The 25971-nt window shown below is 41.4% G+C and overlaps 1 protein-coding gene across 10 annotated transcripts in view; it reads left to right on the top strand.

Annotated features, from left to right (window-relative positions):
* TPK1 (thiamin pyrophosphokinase 1) overlaps nucleotides 1–25971 on the top strand; it is a 227149-nt gene that overhangs the window by 122578 nt on the left and 78600 nt on the right. For all 10 annotated transcript variants that reach the window (XR_013390279.1, XM_077916547.1, XM_077916549.1 and 7 more), the window contains one exon: nucleotides 17785–17880. Coding sequence is in view for 9 of the 10 variants with exons in the window: in XM_077916547.1 (XP_077772673.1) it covers nucleotides 17785–17880 (96 nt within the window). In the remaining variant the exon portion in view is untranslated. The remainder of the gene's footprint in view (nucleotides 1–17784; nucleotides 17881–25971) is intronic.

Here is a 25971-nt window from a genome sequence, read left to right as displayed (position 1 = left end):
ATTGCAACAATTATCAAGGGGGGGTGTCCATGATTTTTTCTGTGGTTATAAGGGGGTCCTCATACTCATAAGGGTTGGCAACCACTAGTCTAACCTTCTTGTGAGAGTGAAACAGATGCTTCCCCCCATATATGCTATGATACAAATGATAAATAAATAATAAATATTTATAATGGTTTGATTAAAAAACCAATGGTTGTCATAAGCCAAGCCACATCCATTCCACATATTATGTCAAAACAAGTACAATTTGCTAAAGGGGCAGTGTGATATCTTCTCCAAAGGACAACATGAAATTGTCAGGTAGTTCTTAATTCTTGAAACTTTGTTCACTTTTAAGTAATTAGAAGGATAGAAAGACTAATGCAGCCTCACTGTCAAATTTTGGGATGAAAGTTGGCAGTGAGGAAGAAAAACATGACTCAGAAACTGAATGGATAGGCTTCGCTGTAAATAAATATATGCGTCATCCCACCATTTAATTTTTGTAGGGATGTTTTAGCATATAAAATAATGTGCCATTTCAGGTTAATTTCTGCCCTGCAGAACTCCATGAAACACTCTAATGTTGACTAATAACAGCAATTTGTCATGTGAACCTATCAAAATAATTGGCTGTGCTTCATCGGCAACGGCTGATCAGTCTGCGTAGCAATACCTTCTGTCAGCAAGATGATATACAGTAAGTGCACAGATGTTATTTACGGTATCTCACTAATTCTTCTTGTATTATGGGCTGTATTTCTTCTTGTGCACAATCAGCTTGCCATTTTTAAAATGAGCCCTGCACAAGATCTTCAAATCATTTCCAAATTTATGGGAATAAGTGGGTACTTGAACGATGCTTTAGATGCTTTAAATCATGTTTCCTTTTGAAGTGTGTGGGAATTAGCAAAGTTTTTAATAATGTTGGATTGAGTGATACGGACAAAAGACCCTTCTGAAATGTAGGTAGTTCCTATTCTAATTATAAAAGCTTCTTAACAGAATGCACAGAAACACACAGTTGCAGCAATGTCGGGCAAATTATTGAACCCGAAGGCTGGAGCCAACTTGTATGCTTTATTCATACAGAATTAACATCCTTTGTACAGTGTAGATGAGAGTTTTGCAAGCTCTAGAGTGTGCAAGCAATACTATTCTATTCCAACAGTGAGTTCCTGATGAAAGTCCTTGCCTAGTCTGCACTTGCATTGGAATGAGATTTTGGAATCTTGAGGTGATTAAATGGATTTAAAATAGCAGATGGGGGAATTCCCCTTTTGAATGCTTCCCTGCATTTCAAAAAATCCCAGCAATTAAAATACAAACAACACAGCAGGGTGGGGGGGGGGGCGAAGTTTCCATCCAGGAAGGGGGGACAAAGAGAAATGGCCAGATGATGTCCCTTACTTCCCCCTAACAATGGTTATGCCTTGTGTCCTGGAACTCAACCAAGGGAAACCAGAAAACATCCATAGAAGTATAAATGGCAGGACAATCTGGTTTGGCTATGGTTTGAACTGTTTCAAAAATAGCTTCAAAAATAGTCCCACACTAAAAGGAGGAATTATGAATCTGACCACCTTGTGCACCCTTTGCAAGAAGCGAGAGAAGGACAAATAACAGGAGTTTTATCAGTGAATGTCATTTTTTCCATTTTTCTTCTTTTAAAGCAGGAATGAAAAATGTCCATATTTTGCAGTCTATTTTACTATCTAGACCAGGGGTCAGCAAACCTTTTCAGCAGGGGGCTGGTCCACTGTCCCTCAGGCCTTGTGGGGGAGGCAGACTGTATGGGGGGGGGGGAGAATGAATTCCTTTGCCCCACAAATAACCCAGAGGTGCATTTTAAATGAAAGGACACATTCTACTCATGTAAAAACAGGCTGAATCCTGGACCGTCTGCGGGCCAGATTTAGAAGGTGATTGGGCCGGATTTGGCCCCTGGGCCTTAGTTTCCCTACCCATGCTCCTGACAGTGATCTGGGTAATGGGAGGTGTACTTTTTAATACAACCAATGAACTTCTTATAGTTTCTATAATAAAGTTGACACTGTCTAGGATAAAGGTGACTCCGTTATTAGACTGTCTCCACCCCCATCGTTCTGCCCAGACACTGAGGTCCAGCGCTGACGGCCTTCTGACGGTTCCCTCACTGCGAGAAGCAAAGTTACAGGGAACCAGGCAGAGGGCCTTATCGGTAGTGGCACCCGCCCTGTGGAACGCCCTCCCAGCAGATTTCAAGGAAATAAACAACTATCTGGCTCTTAGAAGACATCTGACGACAGCCCTGTTTAGGGAAGTTTTTAATATTTAATGCTGTATTGTGTTTTTAATATTCAGTTGGAAGCCACCCAGAGTGGCTGGAGAAACCGAGCCAGATGGGTGGGGTATAAATAATAGATGATGATGAAGATGATGATGTCAGGTACGCCAAGGCCTTCTGAGAGAGATGTGACATTAAAACATGGAATAGTTCAATTTCCTACTGCTTTTGAGAACTTTTTAATAAGGAAACTATAGGAAAACATTTTACCAAAATGGGGAAACATTTGATTAAAATTTGGTGGGTTTACTGGGTGCTCTCTGTGGCGCAATAGGCCAGTCCATCTGGCTGTTAACCAGAAGTTTGATGGTTCAAGCCCACCAAGGGATGGCTGTCGGCAGGATTCCTGCATTGCAGGGGAGTTGGACTAGATGACCTTTGGGTTCCCTTCCAACTCTGATTCTGTGATTCTACTAGAGGCTAGCTATGACCCATGGACTCCCTCTTTAAAGCAGAGTTGGTTCTATTAGGAGAAGTGCACAGATCTTTTGGGGAACATAAATCATGTACAATTCTTTTTTTTATTTCCTTTTCATTCTCATCTACCAACCAAATCTTGTATGTGGTTTGAAAGAAAAGCTCAGTTTCTATTATTATTATTATCATTATTGCTCCTCGGGAGGTCCATTACAATAGGATATATCATTTTCCATTTGATTAGATTGCATTTAGCTAGCAATTTCGATAGCTAGCTGTCACTTTCAAAATACTGTCAAACTCTTGTCTTCTTTTATTGTTGCACTTCTGTTATTACAACAATAAGATTAGGGAAGATCAAAATATAGAAGCAGAATGTAATTGGTATCAAGCAGAATATTCTGTAATGTCATAGAATGGTGATTGATGGGTATGCAAACATAAAATGTTAATATCTTCAATTTATTGGGACGTTTGCTAGAAATTGTAACAGGTAAAAACTAAGCCTCTCTAAGCCCTTTGGTGGAACTCAGCTTTGGCCACGTTATGCCCATTTTTGGTTTATGGCTGCCCTGAAATGCTTCCATTAAAAAGTGAAGAGTTTGTTTTCTCTTAAAGTTGCTAGAAGCCCTTCTCAATGTAAAAAAAGGTAAAGAACCCCTGGACAGTTAAGTCCAGTCAAAGGCAACTATGGGGTTGCAGCGATCATCTTGCTTTTCAGGCTGAGGGAGCCAGTGTTTGTCCACAGACAGCTTTCTGGGTCATATGGCCAGCAGGACTAAACCACTTCTGGCGCAACAGTGACAAGTGCCAGAGCACACGGAAACACCGTTTACCTTCCCGGCAGAGCGGTACCTATTTATCTACTTGCACTAGCGTGCTTTCAAACTGCTAGATTGGCAGGAGCTAGGACTGAGCAATGGGAGCTCACCCCAATTGCGTGGATTTGAACCACCAACCTTCGGATCGGCAAGCCCAAGAGGCTCAGTGGTTTAGACAACTTTCTCAACACTAGTAATGTACAGTGGAGCTTGCTTTGTTTTCCTTTGTTAGAAAATAACTTGAAACATCCCAGTTCTTTAGAAAAATCAGTGGTGGCACCTTGTTTTAAGACAAGCAGGTCTAGTCCTAGTCAAGCTCCTGAATGGGACACCAGTGGGAGCCCCATGTAAGAACAGTATGTGAATATTTTTTAAAGTTCAACATCTGATATTCTTTCTTTCTGAACACATATTCTTTCAAGAACCTTGTGAGGCACGTTACATGGTGAGAGCGGGTGCCTTAGAAAGCCCTTTTATGCCATGTTAGACAATTTGTCTAACTGACCTAGTGTTGTCTTCTCTGAGTAGCAGTGGCATTCCTGAGTTTGGAGGAGAGGTCTTTCACATCACCTACTGGGTCCTTTTAACTGCTTCATGGCTGAGTGGGCATTTGAACCAAAGTCCCAGACCACTCCACCCGAGCAGCACCACTGACTTTCATGCCAGCATCAGAATAAATTAAAATATTGTATCAAAAGACAAGACTCATGTATGTGGTGGCACCTACCCTTCATTGTTGTTGTTTTTTAAAAATTTCCCTGCATATTGAAATTCGACTCTTTTAAATTAACTTTTTAATTACTGCTTATGTGTCTTGCTTTCATAATGTGTGGCTAAGTTAATAAGATGAAAAATTGTGAAAGAACGGAAGTCCACTCATGGTGATGTTTCCCTGAAAAGTTTGTTCAAAAATACATTGAGTTTGATTTGTATGCCCACAGTTAATTTGCATTAAGTATGTAGAGAATTCCAAAAATGCAGCATTCAGAGCGGAAGATGAAAAGATTAGTAATAGTGAATGCAATGCATTGCTGTGCAACTCCTGTCCCAGCCCTGTATTCATAAGGAAGCCCTTTCAAGGATTACACTGACACAGATTTTTCAAGTAATTACTCTCATGGGATGGAAGACTTCAGCTAGCTCAAAAGGCATTTGCTCTTGAAATTCATTCCTGTGGATTTGTTTTTCAGACATATGGCTGCTCAAGTTGTAAGATCAGTTCAATATTTTGGTTACACACTAAGAAATAGACTTTGATGCCAGTCAGGGGCTTCATTTTCTTTTTATGGTATAATAGATTACATTTCAAAAGGTGCAGTAGTACGGCCGTAAAAAAACAAAAACAAACCCTCAGCTCACCCTGTTTCTTCCACCTAAAAATCAAAATTGCTCTTTACATAGTAATGCACTCACACAAAGAAATATTAATGATAGTCCAGAAAGATTAATAGTCCAAAGAAATATTAATGATAGTCCATTAATTAATGATTAATGATACTGTTGAACTACCGCATGAACATCAGTTGTCTTTTCACTGCTATTTTCCTTGTCCAGTTCAAGAACATATTTTGCTGTTGTTTACACAAATGCAGAAACAAAGCAATGACCAGGCAGCCAAAGACACCATTAAATACCTCAGAGTCTTTTAAGGCGTGAATCTCCCATTGACACCAGAAGAATTTGTGCATATCTATACTTCACAGTAATGTACTCCACACTATTTATCTTCTCTTGTTTCATGTACAGTACACCAAATTCTATGTGGAATCTGAAATCTGGCCTATGCAGGCATTTCAGCTGTACCAAAACATATTTATTTCATATACATATGTACCACCTAATACTTCAAATGCTCTGTATTATATTATGATCCCTATGTTGCCAGCAATCTTCTATTGAGTTAATCTAGCATGAGTAACATGCCAAGAACTCCAGGGGATAACGGTATGTAGATTTGTATTGGCTTGAGCTGAAGGCCCATCTTTAGCATGGATGGCTGTATAGCTTTGGTCAAGCCTCTCTTGTAGCCTCTGTTCCTCGTATGTCAGATGGGAGAATTAAACACCTCCCTCACAGAGTTTTTATAAGGATGAACTAGAGAAGGACTGTAAATTATCAAGGCCATCCAAAGAACAATAGTAGTAATGTGGAGACCCATGGAATTTTACAGACATTTGGTAGACCAAAGGCATTGGAGAACCATGCTCATGCTTCACTGGGAGTAGATTTCCATCCTGTCTTGGGTGAATGGAAGCACCCAGACATCACTTTCAGAATCAAGGTAAAATCTGTGCTAGCATACATTCAGCAGGAGTTCAATGAAATGATCCAAAGTATAGAATAAGGGAAAATGCAAGGGAGAATGGGAGCTGAAAGCAAGGAATACAGGTGGGTACGGAAGTCCTGATTTGTAGGCAATAGATCCCTAACATCTTGGTGTATATGTATGACTCCTAGCAGATTTAGAGATTACTTTGGGTACTAGTCACAGCTTGGGAAATAACTGACAGAAAGTGGAGAGGTTTCCTACTTCCTAAAGCTGTGAATCACATTTGGATGACTTCTGTACATAACCTAGGATTTTTTAAAAACTCCTGTTTCACTGAAAGCTAACAGACCCAGATTTCTAATGCCAGGAACACTTGCACTTCAGAAAGAATTTTAGAAATATCATGGGAGCCATGGAAAAATAACAAGAATGGAATAAACAAAGAACAGTACTTAAATACCTAATAATAATAATTTATTACTTATACTCCGCCCATCTGGCTGGGTATCCCCAGCCACTCTAGCAGCTTCCAACAAGTGATTAAAAAACATCAGTCATTAAAAACTTCCCTAAACAGCATGCAGCAATCAGTGTGACTGGTACAGAGCTAGCACATGCTCTGGTTGCATTGCCCCCACCAAAAACATTATGCATCAGTTGAAGTTTCTGAACCGTCTTCAAAGGCAGCACCACATTGAAAATGTTACCATTGTCTGATCTAGATCTTACTTGGGCATGCACTGCTGAGACAAGCTCCAGTTGTGCTATATAGTGTTGTAGCAGGCGTATTAGTCAGTTTGTAAAAAGAATACGTTGTTGTTGTTGTTGTTTAGTCATGTCTGACTCTTCATGACCCCATGGACCATAGCACGCCAGGCACTCCTGTCTTCCACTGCCTCCCGCAGTTTGGTCAGACTCATGTTGGTAGCTTCGAGAACACTGTCCAACCATCTCGTCCTCTGTCGTCCTCTTCTAGTGCCCTCCATCTTTCCCAACATCAGGGTCTTTTCCAGGGAGTCTTCTCTTCTCATGAGGTGGCCAAAGTATTGGAGCCTCAGCTTTAGGATCTGTCCTTCCATTGAGCTCTCAGAGCTCTCATTTCCTTCAGAATGGATAGGTTTGTTCTTCTTGCAGTCCATGGGACTCTCAAGAGTCTCCTCCAGCACCATAATTCAAAAGCATCAATTCTTCAGCGATCAACCTTCTTTATGGTCCAGCTCTCACTTCCATACATCACTACTGGGAAAACCATAGCTTTAACTATACGGACCTTTGTTGGCAAGGTGATGTCTCTGCTTTTTAAGATGCTGTCTAGGTTTGTCATTGCTTTTCTCCCAAGAAGCAGGCGTCTTTTAATTTCAAAACTGCTGTCACTATCTGCAGTGATCATGGAGCCCAAGAAAGTAAAATCTCTCACTTCCTCCATTTCTTCTACCTGTGCTGCTGCAAATTGCTGAGTTCAGGAGGACCCACAAGCTATGAACTTAGCCCTCTAAGGGGAGTGCAAGCCCATACCTTATCCACAGCAATTCTACAGCAGGTCCCAAATGCACTCCTTTCTCTCCTGTTTCAGTGGAGTGATTTTCTGTTGGTTGGCATCAGCCTGTCTCAGGAGACAATGGAAGAGTTAATCTTCAGGGATGAAGTCAAATGGTTAGAGAGTTGCAGTGCTTGCTGTGCCTGTAGAGACCAATGTGGGAGGGACACGTTTTGGTGGAGTGCAGGCAGATGAAGGAACCCGGTTTTGCTGCTACAGGTGCACCATGGCTTTTCCTCTTTCTGTGCTCCTCCCAGCAGTCATTCCTTCTCTGGTCACTGCTGTGGATACATGACCCTGACTGGTTGTCTCCAGGCGCCGTGGTCGTCTGCAAGGGATTCCCAGAAGGCAGGGTTGATGGTGCCAGCCTTCATGTCAAATATCTTTGTAACACAGAGTTGGTCTACCAGCATGCCTGTTGCTGGAAGCCAGCTCCCTATAAAGCACATCCTTTGGGATCATGCCATCTGGCCAAACTAGGTCACCACATTCTCCTCCTGTAGCACCAGTGGAACTTATTTGGGTCCTTGGCACCACCTGCCTGTGGCAATTTCTCAATCTAGCCTGGAGCTTTCTTGTGCATATCACTGGCTGAGAAAGTGGCACACATGATTTCAAGCAGAATGTATGTGGCCCCCTGTGAAGTTTACATTGCAAGAATTACATTGTTTTGCTGCCCTTCATCATACAACAGAATTTTCAGAGGAAGCATTACAATTAGAGACTTCGTGTTGCTTGAACGCACTATCATTGGAAGGCTGCTAGAGTTAACGTTTGCCAGGTGGGGGTATAATTGAACCCTTTGGTGAGAGTAATGGGAGATTTTCAAACAAGTTATTGTACTACTGTGCAACTGTTTGGTGTTTTCCAAAGTTAATAAAATTGTGTCCCCTCTCCAAGCACACTAACTCTTCCATGCCTTTTCCTAGAAATTGTTGTGGGTACACCTGCCCATCTCCTACATCTTCTTCACCTGCCCAGCTCATTAACCAGGTGTGTGCATCATTAATCCTCAGACTCTTTCACATCCCAGTCCCCACACCATTTAATCTCCCACCTGAAATAACTGGGGCTACCACATTTGAGCCAGGCCCAGCATTAGCCCCAGTAACCCCAGGTCAGGGAGCTGCCAAGGCTCCATTGCCACGGGAGTGGACCTCAGCATGCACACCTGAGCCAGCCTCTGTGCTGCAAGCCAACATGCCAAGCAAAATGCTTCACCCCACCACCCTCACCCCAAATCTTGCTGGTATCATAAATGCATCTCTTCTAAGAGAGGAGGTGTTATTTGGTTGTTGCTATTTTGGTTATATAGTGGTTTTTAAGTTGATTTTGTTCTGTGAACCGCCCTGAGACCTCCAGGTATAGGGCGGTATATAAATTCGAAGAAGAAGAAGAAGAAGAAGAAGAAGAAGAAGAAGAAGAAGAAGAAGAAGAAGTGATATAAATTGTTCAGAAGGTTTGTTCCATCTTTCTGGTCCTTTTTTTACATTTTGAAAGCTTATGCAATAATTACAGTCTTTTAAGGAAAGAAAAGGTAGTGTTAAGAAAGAGACCTTGAAACTGATGTGGAAAAACTCTTTTGCTGCTGCAACTGTCATAGTAAATATATGTTGTAAAAAATCCACAGTCAACCAGAAACCAGATGCTGTCTCAGAGAGTTAACTACTTTGAAAAATAACACTTCAGGATAGGGAGGAAGAGGGGCGAAGGAACCAGCATCTGCTGAAGTTAAAAGTTTCAGCAGCAGAGGGGCTGGGAGAGCAGTTGTCAAATTTGACAAGTTCATATAGCTCTTGGTTTGAGGAGGTGTGCAGTGTTTCCTTACGTTTTGTGCCAGCCCAGCCATGAGGCAAGGTGAAGAACCACTTAAGGTGCAGGGTCCACATGGGCAGCAGATCCCAATGTAGATCTTTATTCTGGGCTGACCCACCCATGAAGCAAGGTAAGGCGACCGCCTCAGGCAGGACCCGATTAAAGCAGCCAGAAGCCCTGGGCTAGAAGACCTTGGGAAGCCCAAACTCAATAGCCTTTGATCATGAGAAACAAAAAAATCATTCTCTTCTTTATCTGCTCATTGAAAGTGGAGCATTGCTGAAATGTTAGCATTGATAAAAAGATTGTTTATTAATTTATAACCTTTAATAAGTTTATAGAAGTAGGGAAATAATTAAGACATTCACACGGACCATTCACAGAGGAATCATAGCTATGTTATAACATTATACTATATAAGAAGTCAGAACAGTTTCTTTCAAGCAAACTTATCAATTATATCAATAAAATCAGTAAATCACAGTTCATCATTTTCTATGCAGACAATGCTTAGATCAGGCAATTGGTCTTGGGACATTGTTGACCATGGGTCATTCTTTATCCTCTAGTCTAGAAAATGATATTTCACCATTAATGTTACCATTAAACACAGGAAGAATCTGAAATTTGTTTCCACATTTGGAAAAGCTGTGTGAACTTTCTCCTGGAGTATTATTTGATACATGTTTTGGTGGCTGAAATTTTATTTTTCAGGGTGAGCTTCTTTGATGTACAGGTGGAAGTGTAGATATTAAACAACATGGGGGATAGGATTGAGCCCTGCGAAACCCCACATTGAAGGTTCCATGGGGCTGAAAAGCATTCCTCAAGTAACACCCTCAGATACATAACGTCCATGTTTACAAGTTGAAGAAAATGGAGTAGACCACACTGGGCAGTCTGCACAGACTGAAGAACAACTAGCTTACGTACAAAACGCAGCCTCCCAAGAACTTCAAGGAGAACTGTTGTCGGTAACTACCACTAGAAGTACAGAAATGTCTGGAGAAAGTGACAATGAAAACAAAAAAACCAAAGAATTAACACAAAGTGCTGAAGGAACATGTCACAAGATAGTTACACCAAAAGAAGCAGTTCAAGCTCATTGCTGTCCTAAAAGAATTTGAAAGCAAAGCCAGTGATTTCAGCAGAAACTTCAGCAGAAACTTCAGATTTCAGCAGAAACTTCAGGTAGTGCAGAATTCAGCAGCCAGGTTTTGACCAATAAAGCCTGTTTCCATATGAACCTACCTGGACCCTGAGATCATCATCTGAGGCCCTCCTTCGTGAGCCTCCTCTTCGAGAGGTCTGGAGGGTGGCAACGCGAGAACATGGCCTTCTCTGCAGTGGCTCCCCGTTTGTGGAGTGCTCTCCCCAGGGAAGTTAGCCTGGCGCCTTCATTACACACCTTCAGGCGCCAGGCAAAAATGTTCCTTTTTAACCAGGCTTTTGGTTGGTCTATTTGATATCCTATACCCTTTTAAAATGTGGCTCTTTTCGGGGGGGGGGGTGTTATTGGGTTATTGTTTTTATTCTGTTTATAAACATTGTGATATTTACTGTGAACCACCCTGAGACCTCCAGGTATAGAGCGGTATGTAAACTCAAATAACAACAACAACATAGGGCTGTTTCTGCCTGCTGTACAAAGCAATATGACATCGTTGCCTTTAAATGTTGTGTTCTTTTTGTCACTTTCATTTACTAGCACCACTTTCATACTGCTTACTCATTATTTCACAAAAAGTCAAAATTGAATATTATTGTGGTTCACAATGATATAAAAGAATACTCACTTGTTCTCAAAATGCACAATATAATGATAAACAGTAATCTGAACACTTATTGCTTCATACCTTAACTTTATAATTTGATTCTAAATAGCTTTAAAGCCTCCGCAAACTTTACTAAACAGTAATATGCACTTTTGTAACTGTTATACAGTCATAGGCTCATATGTCATGTGCTTAATGTTACTAAGCAACTGAGCCTAGGTAGTAAAATCTGCATGCTTTAAAAAAGAAAATTGCAAGAGGCCGAGGCCACTCTAGATTATGAGGCCCTGGGCTACAATCTGCTCCGAATGTATGTAAATCAGGCACTGGTCCGTCTGGAGTTGTAGAAACCCAGCTCCCATCAGCCCTGGGCAGCGTGGCCAACAGCCAGGCATGGTGAGGCCACATCCGAGAACCACAGATTCCCTGTCGCTGCCACAAAGCATCATCATCAAACAGCTCTGTGCCAAAAATTTTGACAAACAGTTGTTTTTCACTGATAAGCTTTACTACCTGTTTAGTCCTAGCAATGGCTGGTTGGTTGGTTGGTTGGTTGGCTGGCTGCTTTAAAATGTGCTCACAATTACCCTGCTGAGCATGAAACCACTTGTTTACATGAATTATGCCTCAGTATTGACCTCCCAGGCTTTTGTGAGAGAGGAACATGAGAACAGTGCCAACATATAATATGGAGGTTTTTGGATTGGACTCCATGTCTAACAGCGGCTTGTAAAACACTTATTTATGTGGTCACTTGTGGTGAGCAGGAATCAGTAAGAGCAGCTCAGCTGTCAGGAATGGGCCAGCTCCTAGTGGAACTTTACAGCCGGCTGCAGAACAAAGAGGTTTAGATTTGACGCAGGCCGAACAGCGGCCAGTGCCCAGTGCGACTCCCTCGGACATTGGAATGCCGGTTGCCAAGAGAACAACTGAGAGCGGGCTGGAACACAGCCAAAGCTCTCAGGAAGCTCAAACAAGTGCAAACAGACACAGAGACAGTCTAGATCAGCGGTTCTCAACCTGTGGGTCCCCTGATGTTGTTGAACTACAACTCCTATCACCCCTAGCTAGCAAGGCCAGAGCTCAGGGATGATGGGAGTTGTAGTCCAACAACATCTGAGGACCCACGAGTTGAGAACCTCTGGTCTAGAGGAACAGGAAGAGGTTGGAGCTGATCCAATAAGTCCAAAGAGTTGGCAAATGGGAGGGCCGCTGGACAGGAAGCAAAACAAGAGATGTAAGGTGCGAAAGTTCAATATCTTCTGCAGGAACCGGAAGGCGTCTTCAGAAGGGTCATTTTGAATGATAATGTCAGCAGCTTTGTTAGAGCCGCCCAGAGCTATCTGTTTTTGCAATAAATCCTCCTTTTAAATTACCTATGCTTACTGTGTTATCAAGCCGGAACCTGGACTCCTGACATCGACAGAGTGTAATTTCTTTCATTGGGAGGGGGGGGCACCATTGTGTCACAAAAACTAACGAAACATACATGTGGGCAAGTGGACTAGTAAAATTATTTGTCGGCTAATAATTTCTGTGGACTTATTTCCAAGATCAATGAAATGGTTTTATGTCAGTTCAGCTTTTCTGAGTGCTGAATGCCGCTGTATTCTGCCTACAGATACCAGATCAAATCTGCAAGGAAATGGATTTTAAAATGTCAGCTAGTGCCAAAGTAGTGAAGCAAAGAGTGCTGATGGGGTTTTATATCTCTTATTTATAAACCAGTATCTGTAAACTGCTTACTTGTCTTGTACTCTGGAGCAAAAAAGAGAGAGGGAGACCCTGGGGGAAAACAGTCTTTATTTTTTAATCTAAGAGTAAAAGTGTCATTCTTTGTCATTCTTCTAGTTCCAGCAGCTTATGTTGGTCCTGAAACACCAGCTGTCCTCTTAGTTTCATTCTTTCAAGAAAAGCTGTTATAGACAATGGGCTGTTGAGATTGAGAGCCTAGAGGTTAATTCCTTAGAAACAGCAAAAGACTGTATTTAAACAGTCGCCATATATTATAGATTCTCTCTGCAACTACAAAGACAGTGCTTTTCTTCCATAAGAGGGCACCTCATGTGGACAAGCATAAGCACAGTAGTTGTTCCATCTGGTTGTTCCTTCTGCATGGTCACATCCCATGCTGCTCTGGATGTAACGTTGGAGATGCAGCAGTCGTGTGGATTTATGTATGATCCAGTTCTGTCCCAGGCCTGCACCACCTCTTCCTGGAGCCCTCAGCATCACCATGAGGAGTTACCTATATCAATTTGCCCTTCCCATGTGTCAGTAGAATTTGGGATGTTCCTGAAGCAGAGTGGGTTGCAAAGCACGCAGAAGTGGCAGTCACGCTTGCCAAGCAATCAGTAACATGTGGACTTGCAAATCACAAATTCTCCCACAAGCAGTAGTTGTTATTTCAGTAACTGTTACCGAACACATTACATTTTCCCACATGAACTCATGTACATGCACAGTCAACAAGTAGGCTGAGGCCATATTTATATGTAAGAGGAAAATACTGTGTCATTCTTCAGTAACTTACCAAGGAATTTAGGTGGCCCTGAGAATCTGAGAATTCTAATAAATATCCTGTGATCCCAACAGATAATTTCTGTATTTACTCAAATCTAATGCTCACCTTTTTTGGCCAAATAATGTTGCGAAAATTAAGGTGCGCATTAGATTCGATTGCACATTTACATTCGCCAGCAAATACTTTTTGGTTGCAAGGTTTTGAAAATTGAGGTGCACATTAGATTCAATGGCACATTAGACTCGAGTAAATACGGTATATTTGCAAGTCTGGATTTAGTTATCTGTTGGCAGATGATGCTTTACTTTTTGAATTTCTGGACCTATATTTTTTAAAGCTGTCGGCCTTTGTTTTATTAGCCTTTCCTGAGCTTTAAATGGTATGTTCAGACTCATAATATAGGGGGGCTCACTGGTGAGAACCTAATTTTCTTATCAGTCACTACAGTACAAGGTAAAAGTATGAAATGAATCATATATGGATAGAGCCACAAAGCCTTTAAAGAGACCTTGAAGTAGTGGGTGAAGGAAACTCTAAATCTAGCAACTGTGGTCCTTATTATAATTTATGACGCTATATAGGTATTTTGTATCCTTGAAACCTCATTGAATGGCGACTTTATATGGTGGACATACTTCACTATTCCTTACTCAGCTCTTTAGCAGCAGCTTAGGAACTGTTTGAGCACTGAATTGAGAGATGCGAACTTGTGTATTGCTCCATTTTAACATAATCTTGACACCTATAACTTAGTGCAGTATGTAAGGAGTCTTATTTTTTAAAAAAGAAAAGAAATACTTAAAACAAGCTCACCAAGCTATAGGAAAATGATGTTTTTGTGCCCTCTGATTCAAGCATTCCACAATAGCTGAGCTATAGCTAGGGGGCTAAAATCAGCAAATGGTCCTATGCTGAGCTTCAGAAACTTAGCTTGTTAAAAACCTTGGAAAGTCATGTGAGAGATGGAGCTTCACAAGCTTTCCTCCATTGTAGGTTGTCCTTTTCATCATGATGCCATGTTCAGGGTCAGTGTCCACCACCTCAGCCATTCGCTGGTCTCATTATGAGGCGGGAATTGGAAAGAAGCTCCCCTTTTCTATAGGAAAACAATGGCAATTATTGTCAATGATGGCAGCCTTTGGGAGTAGATTTGCTGCTCCTTTTCTTATAGTAAGGCACCAGCAGTTAATTTTCTGCATTCAAGACCTTTTGCTGTTATACTTCCTCCACAATAAATACTAATAAAATAAGAGAACCAGAGTTAAGAAAGTGTATTTTATATGAACACCTTTGTTTATGCTGCAATACAGATAAGGATACACATCAAAGCATCATTTTATATGGCAATGCAGATCAGCTCATCATATTTGTTTTTTTGTTTGCTGAATTTATATACTGCCCTATACCTGGAGGCATTAGTAACAAAGTTAGATATACGTTTACTTTTTTAAAAAATGGCTTTTCTGGTCTTTTTGGTGAAATACTTAAAATCACAGTATGAAAATTAATTGTTTTGGCAATGTTGAATTCAGTATTTACCCTGGCCAAATCCACAACAAGTTCCTGAGACACTGTAGTCCTCAAATGATTCTTAATTAACTTGAGTTTGCTAAATGACCTCTCTCCAGAATTTACTGTTGCTGGAATTGTTAGTAGTATTCATATGCTAACACAAACATTTGGAAACAGGTCACCACAACTGTACTCCCTTAACAAGTTTAATGGCTTCAACTGCATTTACAAAAATTGCTTCATGTACTGAGGGTAAATGTTGCATTTCTTTTCCAAAACCATCACGTTAAGGTCACGTTAAGGTCAGTAGGGTGTTGTTATGATAAATATAAAGCTTTTCTCTCCACATCACTTTTACATGTTGACAGAAGAGGAAGCGGGTGTGGGGAGTATTGTGGCATCATATGTTGTTGACTTCCATTTGTCAAACCGCTGTGTTAGATGCACCATAGTGACCCCCCCCCCTTGACCTCGCTGATGTGGTCCGAAGGAAAGCAGAGCAATGCATCTGGCACCAGCTTGGCTGCAGGAGTTGCCAGAAGGAGGCGTACAAGACGCCATCCAACCGTCTTAGGGCCCCCACTCCAGATTTTTGTAGGGTTTACTCCTTAGCCTTTCTTCTTCTGAAGATATCCCACAAGGCAGTGGAGGTTTAAGATCAGCGTTTCCTGTTTCCTTCTCCTAGATGGGCCACCTTCCCAGGTTGGCAAGCCCTATCTGCCACTCACTTTTCTCCACAACACGCACAGAAACTGCCCTCTTGACCCACTATTGGTCTCATCCACCCAATCCACCAGAGCCTGTCTTCTCATGCAGGAGAAGTACCTCACTCACTGTCAGCTCATCTGCTTAGCCAACCAGTCAGTGAGACCCATCAGCCACCCTCATCTGGTTTAGCCGGACATTCAAAGTGTCCTGGTGTGTGGCCTCTGTTGCATGTTGACAGATTCTAGGAGCCACAGGTGAAAGCTGAGTGCAGGGTGGGAACAAAAGGTGGAGAAACTACCCCAGAAGGAGCATGATGTGTCCTCACCAGAGGTACTACCCCTCCCCTAACACTCCATACACAAAATGTAAATGCTAGTCTTCACACAATATACATAAGCACACATCTTCTGAGGTCTCAGAAAATTTCTGGCTCCCAGACCCCACTTTTGACCCTTGGCAGGAGTGTAAAATACCCTCTGCTCCCCTGTTTGCTGAGCGCTGTTTCATTGTTGTTGGCAGTCATTATTTTGCTCCTCCAGGTGCACCATGGCATTTCTTCACAGACTCAAATCTGTGTCCCAGTCAGATAAAGAGAGGGAACAGGGTTGGCCCACCCATGAGGCAGCATTCACAGGCAGTGGGACCTTACAGGGGCAGTGCTCCTGCTGCTGGAGAAGCAGTGGCTTCTGCAAGATCTCATTGAACGCTTGTGAGTTCTCATTGCTGCTGCTCACTTCTTCCATGGCAGAGGACAGCCAGCCCAGTGCCACCAGAGAAGCAAGGAGAAGCAGCTGCAGCTTCCAGAAGGATCATAGATCTCTCAGGAGATCTTTGCATCACAGAATTGTAGAGTTGGAAGGGGCACATGCCCTTCTTAAATCTCAGCTTGTCTTTCACCTCCTTATGCAGTGGCACCACTTTATTTGTGTGCCTCCTACTTTTCTTTCTTGTTTGCAGTGCCTGCCTTTGTGCCTTCAATATTTCACCTTTGAAAAACTCCCATCCATACTGGACTCTCTCTGAGTATTTCTGACCATGGGATCTCATCCATTAGCACCTTAAACTTTTTGAAATTGGCCTTCTTAAAGTCCAGGTTGTAGGTCTGACTATGCTCCGCTTTCCCTTGCCTCTGTATAGTGAAACTCAAGAGGACATCTTGCTGGATACCAGGAAGCAAGGCTTTGGTGGGTGAGGGCATCTTTCTGTTTCACCTCAGGCGGCAAAACAGGACAGACCATCCTGAGATTAAAAGAATGGTCATTTATAGAATTCAGAAATCATTCCAGAGATCCATTATATATTTCCCTCTCTCACACACACACCAATGGTGGACCTTGGCATCTCAAATTTTAGTAGTGCCCTCTGTAACACCAAAATCCAGCATTCCCCTGCTTCTCACTTTCCATTGGCTGCCATAGGTGCGGCGACCCAAAGGCTCTACACCAATGTGACCGCACCAATCGCGCTCTCCTAGATTACACACACAACGGTGTCAGATACCTTTCCTCAATTTCGGAGATTACATGAGAGTGATAATGAGGGTGAGCCCTGTCCCCTGATTCCCCTGATGGCTGTGTTCAGCGTTCAGCATAAGAATCTTTACCATCCCTCTAATAGGCCACAATGCATGCCTTATCTTACAGCATCATACACAATGTTTATAAATATTGATTGCTTATGTATTTAAGGTTATGAGTTAAGGTTAAGGTTATGAGGTTTCCAATGGTGCTCCTGAATTTAAATTCATTGAATCTTGTACATCAATAACAACCGATTAATAAAAAAAACCACATGCCTTCATTGGGTGGGTTTCATTGGGTTTGGTAGGTCACAAGTAGCAGAAACCTGCTTTCTGATGTCACAACAGCCACAGAATTAGAGACTTCATCATGAAAAATACATATTGAAATGTATTTGTAAAAGCTTGTCTCTAAATGGAGCTGGATTGAAGTCTGTATTTTGAAAAGAGTTCTTTCTATACCGAGACACAAGTATCAAAGCAGCAAAAAGCAAGGAAAACAGTTGTGCTTGATTCTGAAGTTGTGCTTGATCCTGAACATCTGCCCTTTTCTTTCTGCTGTTTTATTACCTCCCATAGGGGTGTGAACTCATAGAGACCCCAGATCAAGACTTAACAGACTTCACCAAGTGCCTTCAGATACTCCAGCGGAAGATAGAAAAGAACAACTTGCAGGTAACGGTAGCAACTCTTTAAATACACATTTTGTGACAGTGAATCTTTCTCCCAATGTTCACGGAATGGCATAGCCTTACGAGAGTCTCTTGATGTTTTTCCAAGTCTAAGGCTCATTTATATTGTGTTAAGTCATGTTGTGTCATGTGGCTTGAGGTAGAAAGCAAAACAGACATCAGCTACCTAAAAAAGATTACTCTTTTTATTATTTATTTATAATATTTTATTAATACATTAAAATAAAAAATCTAATCTAAACAAAAACAAAACAAAGAAGAGAAAAAGAAGCATGCCTCTTTCAGAGGTAAATCGTTACTGGACCAAGACAGAGAAAGGTGGACCCTCCCAGTTCTCACCTGGGAGCTTCCCTTTCTTTTCCCAACCTCCCATCCTGGGAGATCCTCCTTTCCCTGCCCCTCACACAGGGTCTTTCATCAACTCTCCATCACCTTCATCTACAAGTTAACCCTTTCTTAAACCCTGAGTAGAGGACCGTAAATAATACGACAGACAAAGCACAAACAAAAACAAAAATAAAAGGAAAGGGAAAGAGAACAAAAAGCTAAGAATATTAAAGGAAGTAATAACAATAAAAAGTTAAAGAAAAAAGGACTGCCAACTATTTGTCAGTCAGTTCCTCAACAAAGTCAAATATTCAATCCAGAGTAATATCTAGCTATTCCTCCATCTGCTATACAATGTTTTCCCAGTTTTCTTCAGTTTGGGCATCTCAAGTTCATTCTTTTTTCTTTCCAAACAAGAATTCCAAAAGAAGTTATCCAATACTTATTACAAGTCAGCCAGAAATAGTCTTCCTCCACCCAACTTCATCTCCAATATTAAAAAAAAATATCATTCTTTGTTCTTTATTCTCTCAAGAGTTTATTTGCTGTGGTTATGTAATAAGACAATGATCCATACTTGGTTACTTATTTTATAGTCATTAATTCACACCCAAATCCATTTCTTTCCAATCCCATTTCAGGTTGGCCATGATTTTCTGTCCTTATTTTTTAGAAAAATATGATTTCCATTCCTTCTCTTCCATTCTTTTTCCAAAAATGATGCAAGAGACTTAGTTGCTGTTTCCTCTGAATTCAATCCAAACTGTACACAGAGACCTTTCTTTCTCAACTCTGTCTCTACTGACACAGAATATTTCTTAATTTCTCCTTCAACATCATAGCTCCAACATTATATTGTTCCTGTCCTTCAGACATCTGTGTAAAGCCATTCTCTTGATGTGGCAAATCATCATTAGTGTTTTTCCCCGAAAGCTGTAAATCTTCTTCAGCCTCTGCTTCATCCAATACATTTCCATTGAACATTTTCTGTTTCCACTCTTAATTCCTTTAATTGTTCATCAAATAATTGCTGTACAGTCCTTTAGTGGTGTCTCCCTTTAAGCCAGCCATTGGGTTGTATTTTCAATGAAAAAGATGGCTCTTGTGACAGAGAATGAAATTGGAAAGACATCCGCAGTAGCAAAGTGTAATGGTTGTGGGACCCTTTAGTTACCCTCACATAGCCTGAGTAAATGCATGTTCCGGGCATGTCAAAAAGGTGAAATTCCTTACTGTGTCCTGGAACTCTGATGCTATATTTATTTATTTCATAAAATTTATATATCACTTGATCATAAAAAACCCTCAAAGCAGTTTATGAAAAATTAAACAATAAAATCAAGCAAAATTCACAACCTTACTTTAAAACAAAATTCAAAATACTGAATCAGATTAAAATTACCTCAACTTTTAAAGCATCTGGGTAGGCTTGTCTAAACTAGAATGTTTTTTGCAGATGCCGAAAAGACTCCAGTGAAGATGCCTGCTTGATATCAATAGCAGGGAGTTCTATAGTGTTGGCACTGCTACACTAAGCACTAAATTGTGTTACTGTTGCTTTTTGGCCAAAAAAGCGCCACCGCCCCCCAGCAGCTTACAAATAATGAACACCACAAGTGCAAACAACAAACAATACCAAATGATAATATTTCCAAACAAAAACTTAACATTTCAAAAGTCTCAAAATGCCAAATACATTTGAAGAGCATTCACTCAACAAAAAATGTTGAGAGAGCAAGAATAAGCACTTACGCAGAATCTCCTCTTTAAAAGGGCTCCAGTCATGGAAGTAGGACAATGAAGGTGGAAAATCTTGCCCTTGCTGGTTCTAGCAGCCTCTCCTCTGTAGATGGCTTTTGAAGGAAATTTAACAAATTTAGCTGGTACCAGAATCACCCTACCTGTGAAAAAGGGATGCAACAGGAATATGCAGAATCCTGATTAAAAAGCAGACTCACCCAATTTGATCCAGATGGATCATGTCCTGGATCAGATCACGGACCTATATTAGAACCTGCAGTCCTGCAGATCTGTTTGTGTGGCAATCCAAGGCCTGCAGGGTCATCTCTATCCCTTAAAAATATCCTTTTTAAAAAGGCCAGAAAAGGTTGTCTGTCTCCACAGCCTGGAGCAGCTATTGCACACACCTCCAATTGCAATAAAGCAAATCCCCCTGGAAGCAACAGGACTTGGTGATGTTCCATTGCTCTCAGAAGAATCCTACAGAAAGAAGCATGACTGTTCCCAGGCTGAGGGTGGCTGGGTGACATGTTTTGGAGCTTTTTAAAAAGGACAGCCTTCAGACTGCCTCAAGGGATCTGCAAAACTGTGGGGCCCAATCTTCACTATACATTTAAACCCCTTTCAACAGTCATGGCTTCCCCCAGAGCTTCCTGGGAACTGTAGTTTCTAAGGGTGCTGAAAGTTGTTAGGAGACTTCTTATTCCAGTGTGGTATAACGGTTACAGTGTCAGCCTATGGGAAGACCACAGAAGGGACAAAAAGCAGTAGCCCTCTCACACTCTTATTGCTCAGCGACTGACGCTGACAGTTTGGAATGGATGGACCCAGTGAAGCCCTGTCAGGCCAGTTTCCAAAACACTCTTCCAGTCTCCTCAGAACAAACTCTTCAGTCCCCCATGACAACTCACAGGGACAAAAAGGGCCGTGCTGCAGATATGCTCCACAGGGTCACACGCGTGATCATAGCAGACCCTCATTTAAAGACAGGAGGCTCACCCTTGATTTTGACTTTATCTACCGGTTCTTCCATTCATTTTGCACTATATTACAGAATCAAATAGTCAAATCACAGGGCTTTATGCCACAGAGCAAAGGTTTAGAAGAGAATTTTTTTAATTGTCTCCATTAAAATCCTCCCTGGGAGCAATTGGCAGAGTTTTCATTTTTTGTTTCTCTGCTCCCTTGGCAGTTCTGGACTGGAATGCCGTTCTTTTCACTTTGGTTACAAAGCCTGCAGAATCTCATTGGGCCTAAATAAAGGTTGATGAGGCTTTTTGTGGTATGTTGCTTTACAGACAAAAGTCAACTTAGTCTAAATTTAGAGCTTTGGCTGGGGTGGGGGAATCTTTGGTGACAGTCAAAGCCTTTGACGTTATACAAAAGATTCAGATGTATTCCAAGTCACAAGTATATTTTCATGCAGCTTTGCTAAGAAATAATGAAATGCTAGAACCACAGGACATCTTACGAAATAGTTCATTTTAAACTTGCTGCATTTTATATAACAAAAGGTAAATACTTGTCTTACGCGCAGGAGTCCTCCATTTAGTTGATCCCATCTTTCCTTGTTGGTGAAAGCTTTCAAGAATAAATCAGTTAAGGCTTAATTCCCAAGTCTTTCTTTGTATTGTTTCTATTGCATTCATACATACATTTTAGGCTCTGGTTTTTTGTTTGTAATTCTTCCTTCACTCTTACACTCCCCCATACACACACACACACACACACTCTTACAGAACCTGAGGCTTGCACTTATATTAGACTTACCATATTTTTCGCCCTATAGGACGCACTTTTTCGCCTCCAAAAATGAAGGGGAAATGTGTGTGCGTCCTATGGGGCGAATGCAGGCTTTCGCTGAAGCCTGGAGAGCGAGAGGGGTCGGTGTGCACCGACCCCTCTCGCTCTCCAGGCTTCAGGAAGCTCTCCGCAAGCCTTGGGAGCCCGCGGGAGTTCCCATCGGGCTCCCTAGGCTTGCGGATAGCAGCCTGCATCTTGAAGCCTGGGGCGCACTACACAGCACTACACAGGCTTCAGTTCCCCGACCTGGTTTGGAGGCTGGCGGCGGGGAGAAGCGCGCTTCTCCCCGCCGCCAGCCCCACAAGCTCGGGGGACAGCGGGGAGGCGCAGCGCGCCATCCCGCTGTCCCCCGACCTGGTTTGGGCTTCAGGCAGATATCTGCAAGCCGTGGGAGCCCGGCGGGAAGTCGCACCGGTCTCCCAAGGCTTGCAGAGAGCTGCCTGTTCTGGGGGCTGGGGTCAGGGGAAGCTTGGGCTTCCCCCGCCCCAGCCCCATGCCCGGGGGGCAAATAAAAAAAAAATTCTTTATCCCCCCCCCCAAAAAAAAACTAGGTGCGTCCTATGGGCCGGTGTGCCCTATGGGGTGAAAGATACGGTACTTCCATTGCTTTCTGTGGGGGTACCTTGGCAAAAATTTACTATTCTTTCATTTTCTCTCTCTACATTGTTCTACAATTGCAGTACAGTTCCGTAAAAGAACTGTATGTGTGTACAGGGGTTTAAGTGTCAAACTCTTTATACACATACTCTGTGTTAGAAACTGAGATATGAAAGCTAGGAGCTAAATGGCACCTTAAAGCTAGGTTATGGGTGCAACAACAGAATGTCTCAGTGTGATTTTTTATAACAAGAATACAAAGCTGAAAATGAATGAACTGCAGCTAAAATATTATGTTCATAATATTATTTTTCACATGGTCTAGTCCTTCCCCCTAATATTTTTTAAGAGGGTCTCTTCTCCAATCTTCAGAGAGTAGCTAGAAGTGGGGAAGCAGAAAAAAGTCCTCCTTTCCTTCCACTCTGCAGTTTTAATCTGAAATCTTAGGTGCTGTATTGCACCCAGAGCTCAGAAACTGCTCACAGTCATGAAATTCCTTGTCGCAAAATGTGCCTAGAACAGTGGGAGTTTTGAACACTGTACACACTGATTCCAAATAAAGTGTTGACCGTAGGTAACTTAGTGCCCAATTCTGGGGCTTTAGCCATCAAATATCCTTCACTCTTGAGTTTCATTACATTTAGTAATTTATAAGTTCACTAGTGAAGTTCTCCTTTCTTCTTCCTATGTGAGGTATTAATTTTAATCAATTGTTCCTTTATGTCTTTATCAGTTATTATGTCCATCATAGTTATTCCTAGGCTCCTGTTGTGTCTTGCGGCACTGTTGACTTGGTGTCACTCTAGAGAGATATCTCCTTTTTGTTATCCAGCTCCTCTGATTACAGCTGTAAAATTCGATCGCCATTACTTTCAATCCCAGGAGAGGGGTTGCCTGGCGCCCCGCCAAAGCCTTGGCAAGTCCTCAGAGTCCAATCCGTCCTCCCCTCAGTCAAGGAAAAAATAAGAATTAACTCTGTCGAGATTCCAAGTCTTTTAAAAATTATTCCATATTATTATGTTTTCCTCACACAGCTCCGTTTGTCATTGTAATCCATATCTGTACTTCCGTCTTCCTTCAACTTCACTTGCTATATTGAAAAAATAATAATGGCATTCTCCATTGCTGAGTCATTTATGTAACAAAGGATTTATAATGAAACCATTGGCTCCCCCCCCACACACATACTGTCTTTTAGATCGAATGAAATCATATTTGCTATTTAAATCTGTACAACCTTGTAGCTGTTTCAATTCGGCAGTTTTTGATCTTGTCCCATCATTACCAGCATGTGTCTGTGCATTAATCCTAATTAAAATCTTAATGAACAGAAGAACCACTGCTTCTTAATGAATGGCAGCGTTGGCATTCATTGGCATTACCGAAAGGCAAAGTGCTTTTGCACTCAGTGCCTCCCTACCTCCCACATTCCATGTTGGAGTGAAAGCCAGGTACCCAGACGATCTGTGAGTGAAGCTCGTTTTCCCTGACCCTGGGGAGAGTTTACAAAGATAATTACCTTCATTCATCTTTATTTATTCCTTCGCCAACAATCTCTCATTGTCTTGGGAGCTGCGCCATTAAGGCAACCGGAACTAGAAGCTGTGAACCGGAACTAGAAGCTTAAATAAAATAAAATAAAAAGGCTTAAGACTGAAAAAACTAAATGTGGAAATTAAATTCAGGCAACAATTTTAAGTGCTTTTAATCCCCATTTACTTCACAAAACACATGCTGAAAATTCTGCAAGAATCAGTGTAACTTAAAAGTGCTTGAAATCCTGGCATTTTTAAAAATTGAAAACTTGATTTTTGAGCTAGACATGGTACCTTCAATGACCATATGTCACCTAGTCCTGCTGCATGCTCTGTTTGTCCATTTTCTATCCAGATGTAATGGTTTGTAAATCCATCAAGGAGAAATTTCAACGGAGTTTCTCAATATCAAGCACAATACAGTGGTACCTCTACCTTCTTCATTATTAAGTTATCCAAAGAAGAATGAGAATGTCTGCTGTACCAATTAGCACAGAAGTGTGTTGTTTAACAAGCTTATAAACTGTTTAAAATTAATGGTCCCTTCCATTAGTCCCAGTAGGAGACAGAATTTAGAAGCTGTGTGATTTTTATCATGTGCTATAGCTTTTGCTCCCAAAGGGTAGTGCTTGTTCCTTACCTAAGAACCCCGCCCCCGCCCCCCGTTTTTTAGGTGGGTGCCATTTATGACACGACAGGTGGGGTATATAACCAATTCATGTAGCTTCTCCCTTTATAACATTAGAAAGGACAGAGCCCTTCTTTTTTGTCTTTTCAGCAAAAACTCTGCCGCATACCTTGGTTATCTCTCACCTTGACTAGGATAATCTTCTCTTAGCTGCTCTTGCTTTCTTTCATCTTGGCCAACTCACATCAAACCAGTACTGTGTTCGCAACATTATTCCCCTTGATTGTTGCCTTGACTGTATGAGAGGCAGACCTCCTTAAATCCCTGCATTAGCTTCTTGTCCTCAACCAGATGGCCTTGCCCTCTTTTTTTCTTATTGTCTCTTATATCTTGACTCATAATTACCAGCTCTGCCATCTGATGGCCTCCTGCTCCCGGAAACAACTCTGCTTCGTTTGATGCCCCTGAAGCCTGGAGCTGCCTCTCAGAACACTCTCACGGTGGAGCCACTCTTACTTCCAGGAGGGCACCATTCTTTCTCCCTTAAAATCCCTTATAAAAATCCGGTGAAGCTTTTCAAATGGCCCCATGGTTTCAATATCTAGCTATAACTAAACCAAAGTACATGTAACTGAAATAATCACATATTCTTTCCCTGTTTTCTCCTGCCTTCATTTCCCTCTCCTTCTTCTTGACTGGGCTTTGGCTAGAACAACAAACTTTTAAAAATTATTATAATTATCATTTGGAAGCTTTTTAATGTGCAATATTTGATTATGTTTTTATATATGTTTGAAGCTGCCTGGAGTGGCTGGGGCAAACTTGTCAGATGGACAGGGTGCAAATAATAAAATTATTATTACTATTCTTCTTATCATCATCATCATTATTACCAGTGCTACTACTATTACTATTTATTCAGTTTATTAGTTGCTTGCCACATAGGACTCCCCAAGCCATTTGTAGTATTTAAAGATAATAACATTAGTGATAATATAACAGCATTTAATTCTTTCCCACTCATATATCTTTGAGTTCCTCTTTGATATATTCATCTTCTTTTTTAAATATATTCATCCTCTTCTTTGATATACAATATGTTCACCTTTTTCAATGTAATCACAGAGTATAATATACAGTAGCTGTAATGTTAGTACGTTATGATTTTGTTGAAAGAAAACAGGGCAGGGGAGTGAGTGAAGGGTGAAAATCATGGATGTGAAGAAGTGTTTGTCATATATGAACCTGCACATGTGGAAAATCAGAAACTGGTACTGGGCCTTTAAAAAAGATCATGCAGCACAGCATAAACTCAGAAGAAGAATGTTTCATTACAACAAAAGCCAGAAGAGACCCAATAAAACAGCAGCAAAAGCATACTGTCAATATACAGCAAAATCATCACAATCCATCAAATGCCTCCAAGAAGAAATGAGTCCTTACT

The sequence above is a fragment of the Podarcis muralis genome, chromosome 12 (genome assembly GCF_964188315.1).
Source record: "Podarcis muralis chromosome 12, rPodMur119.hap1.1, whole genome shotgun sequence".
In the NCBI taxonomy this organism is placed as follows: domain Eukaryota; kingdom Metazoa; phylum Chordata; class Lepidosauria; order Squamata; family Lacertidae; genus Podarcis; species Podarcis muralis.
This window is presented reverse-complemented; position numbering and strand designations above follow the sequence as displayed.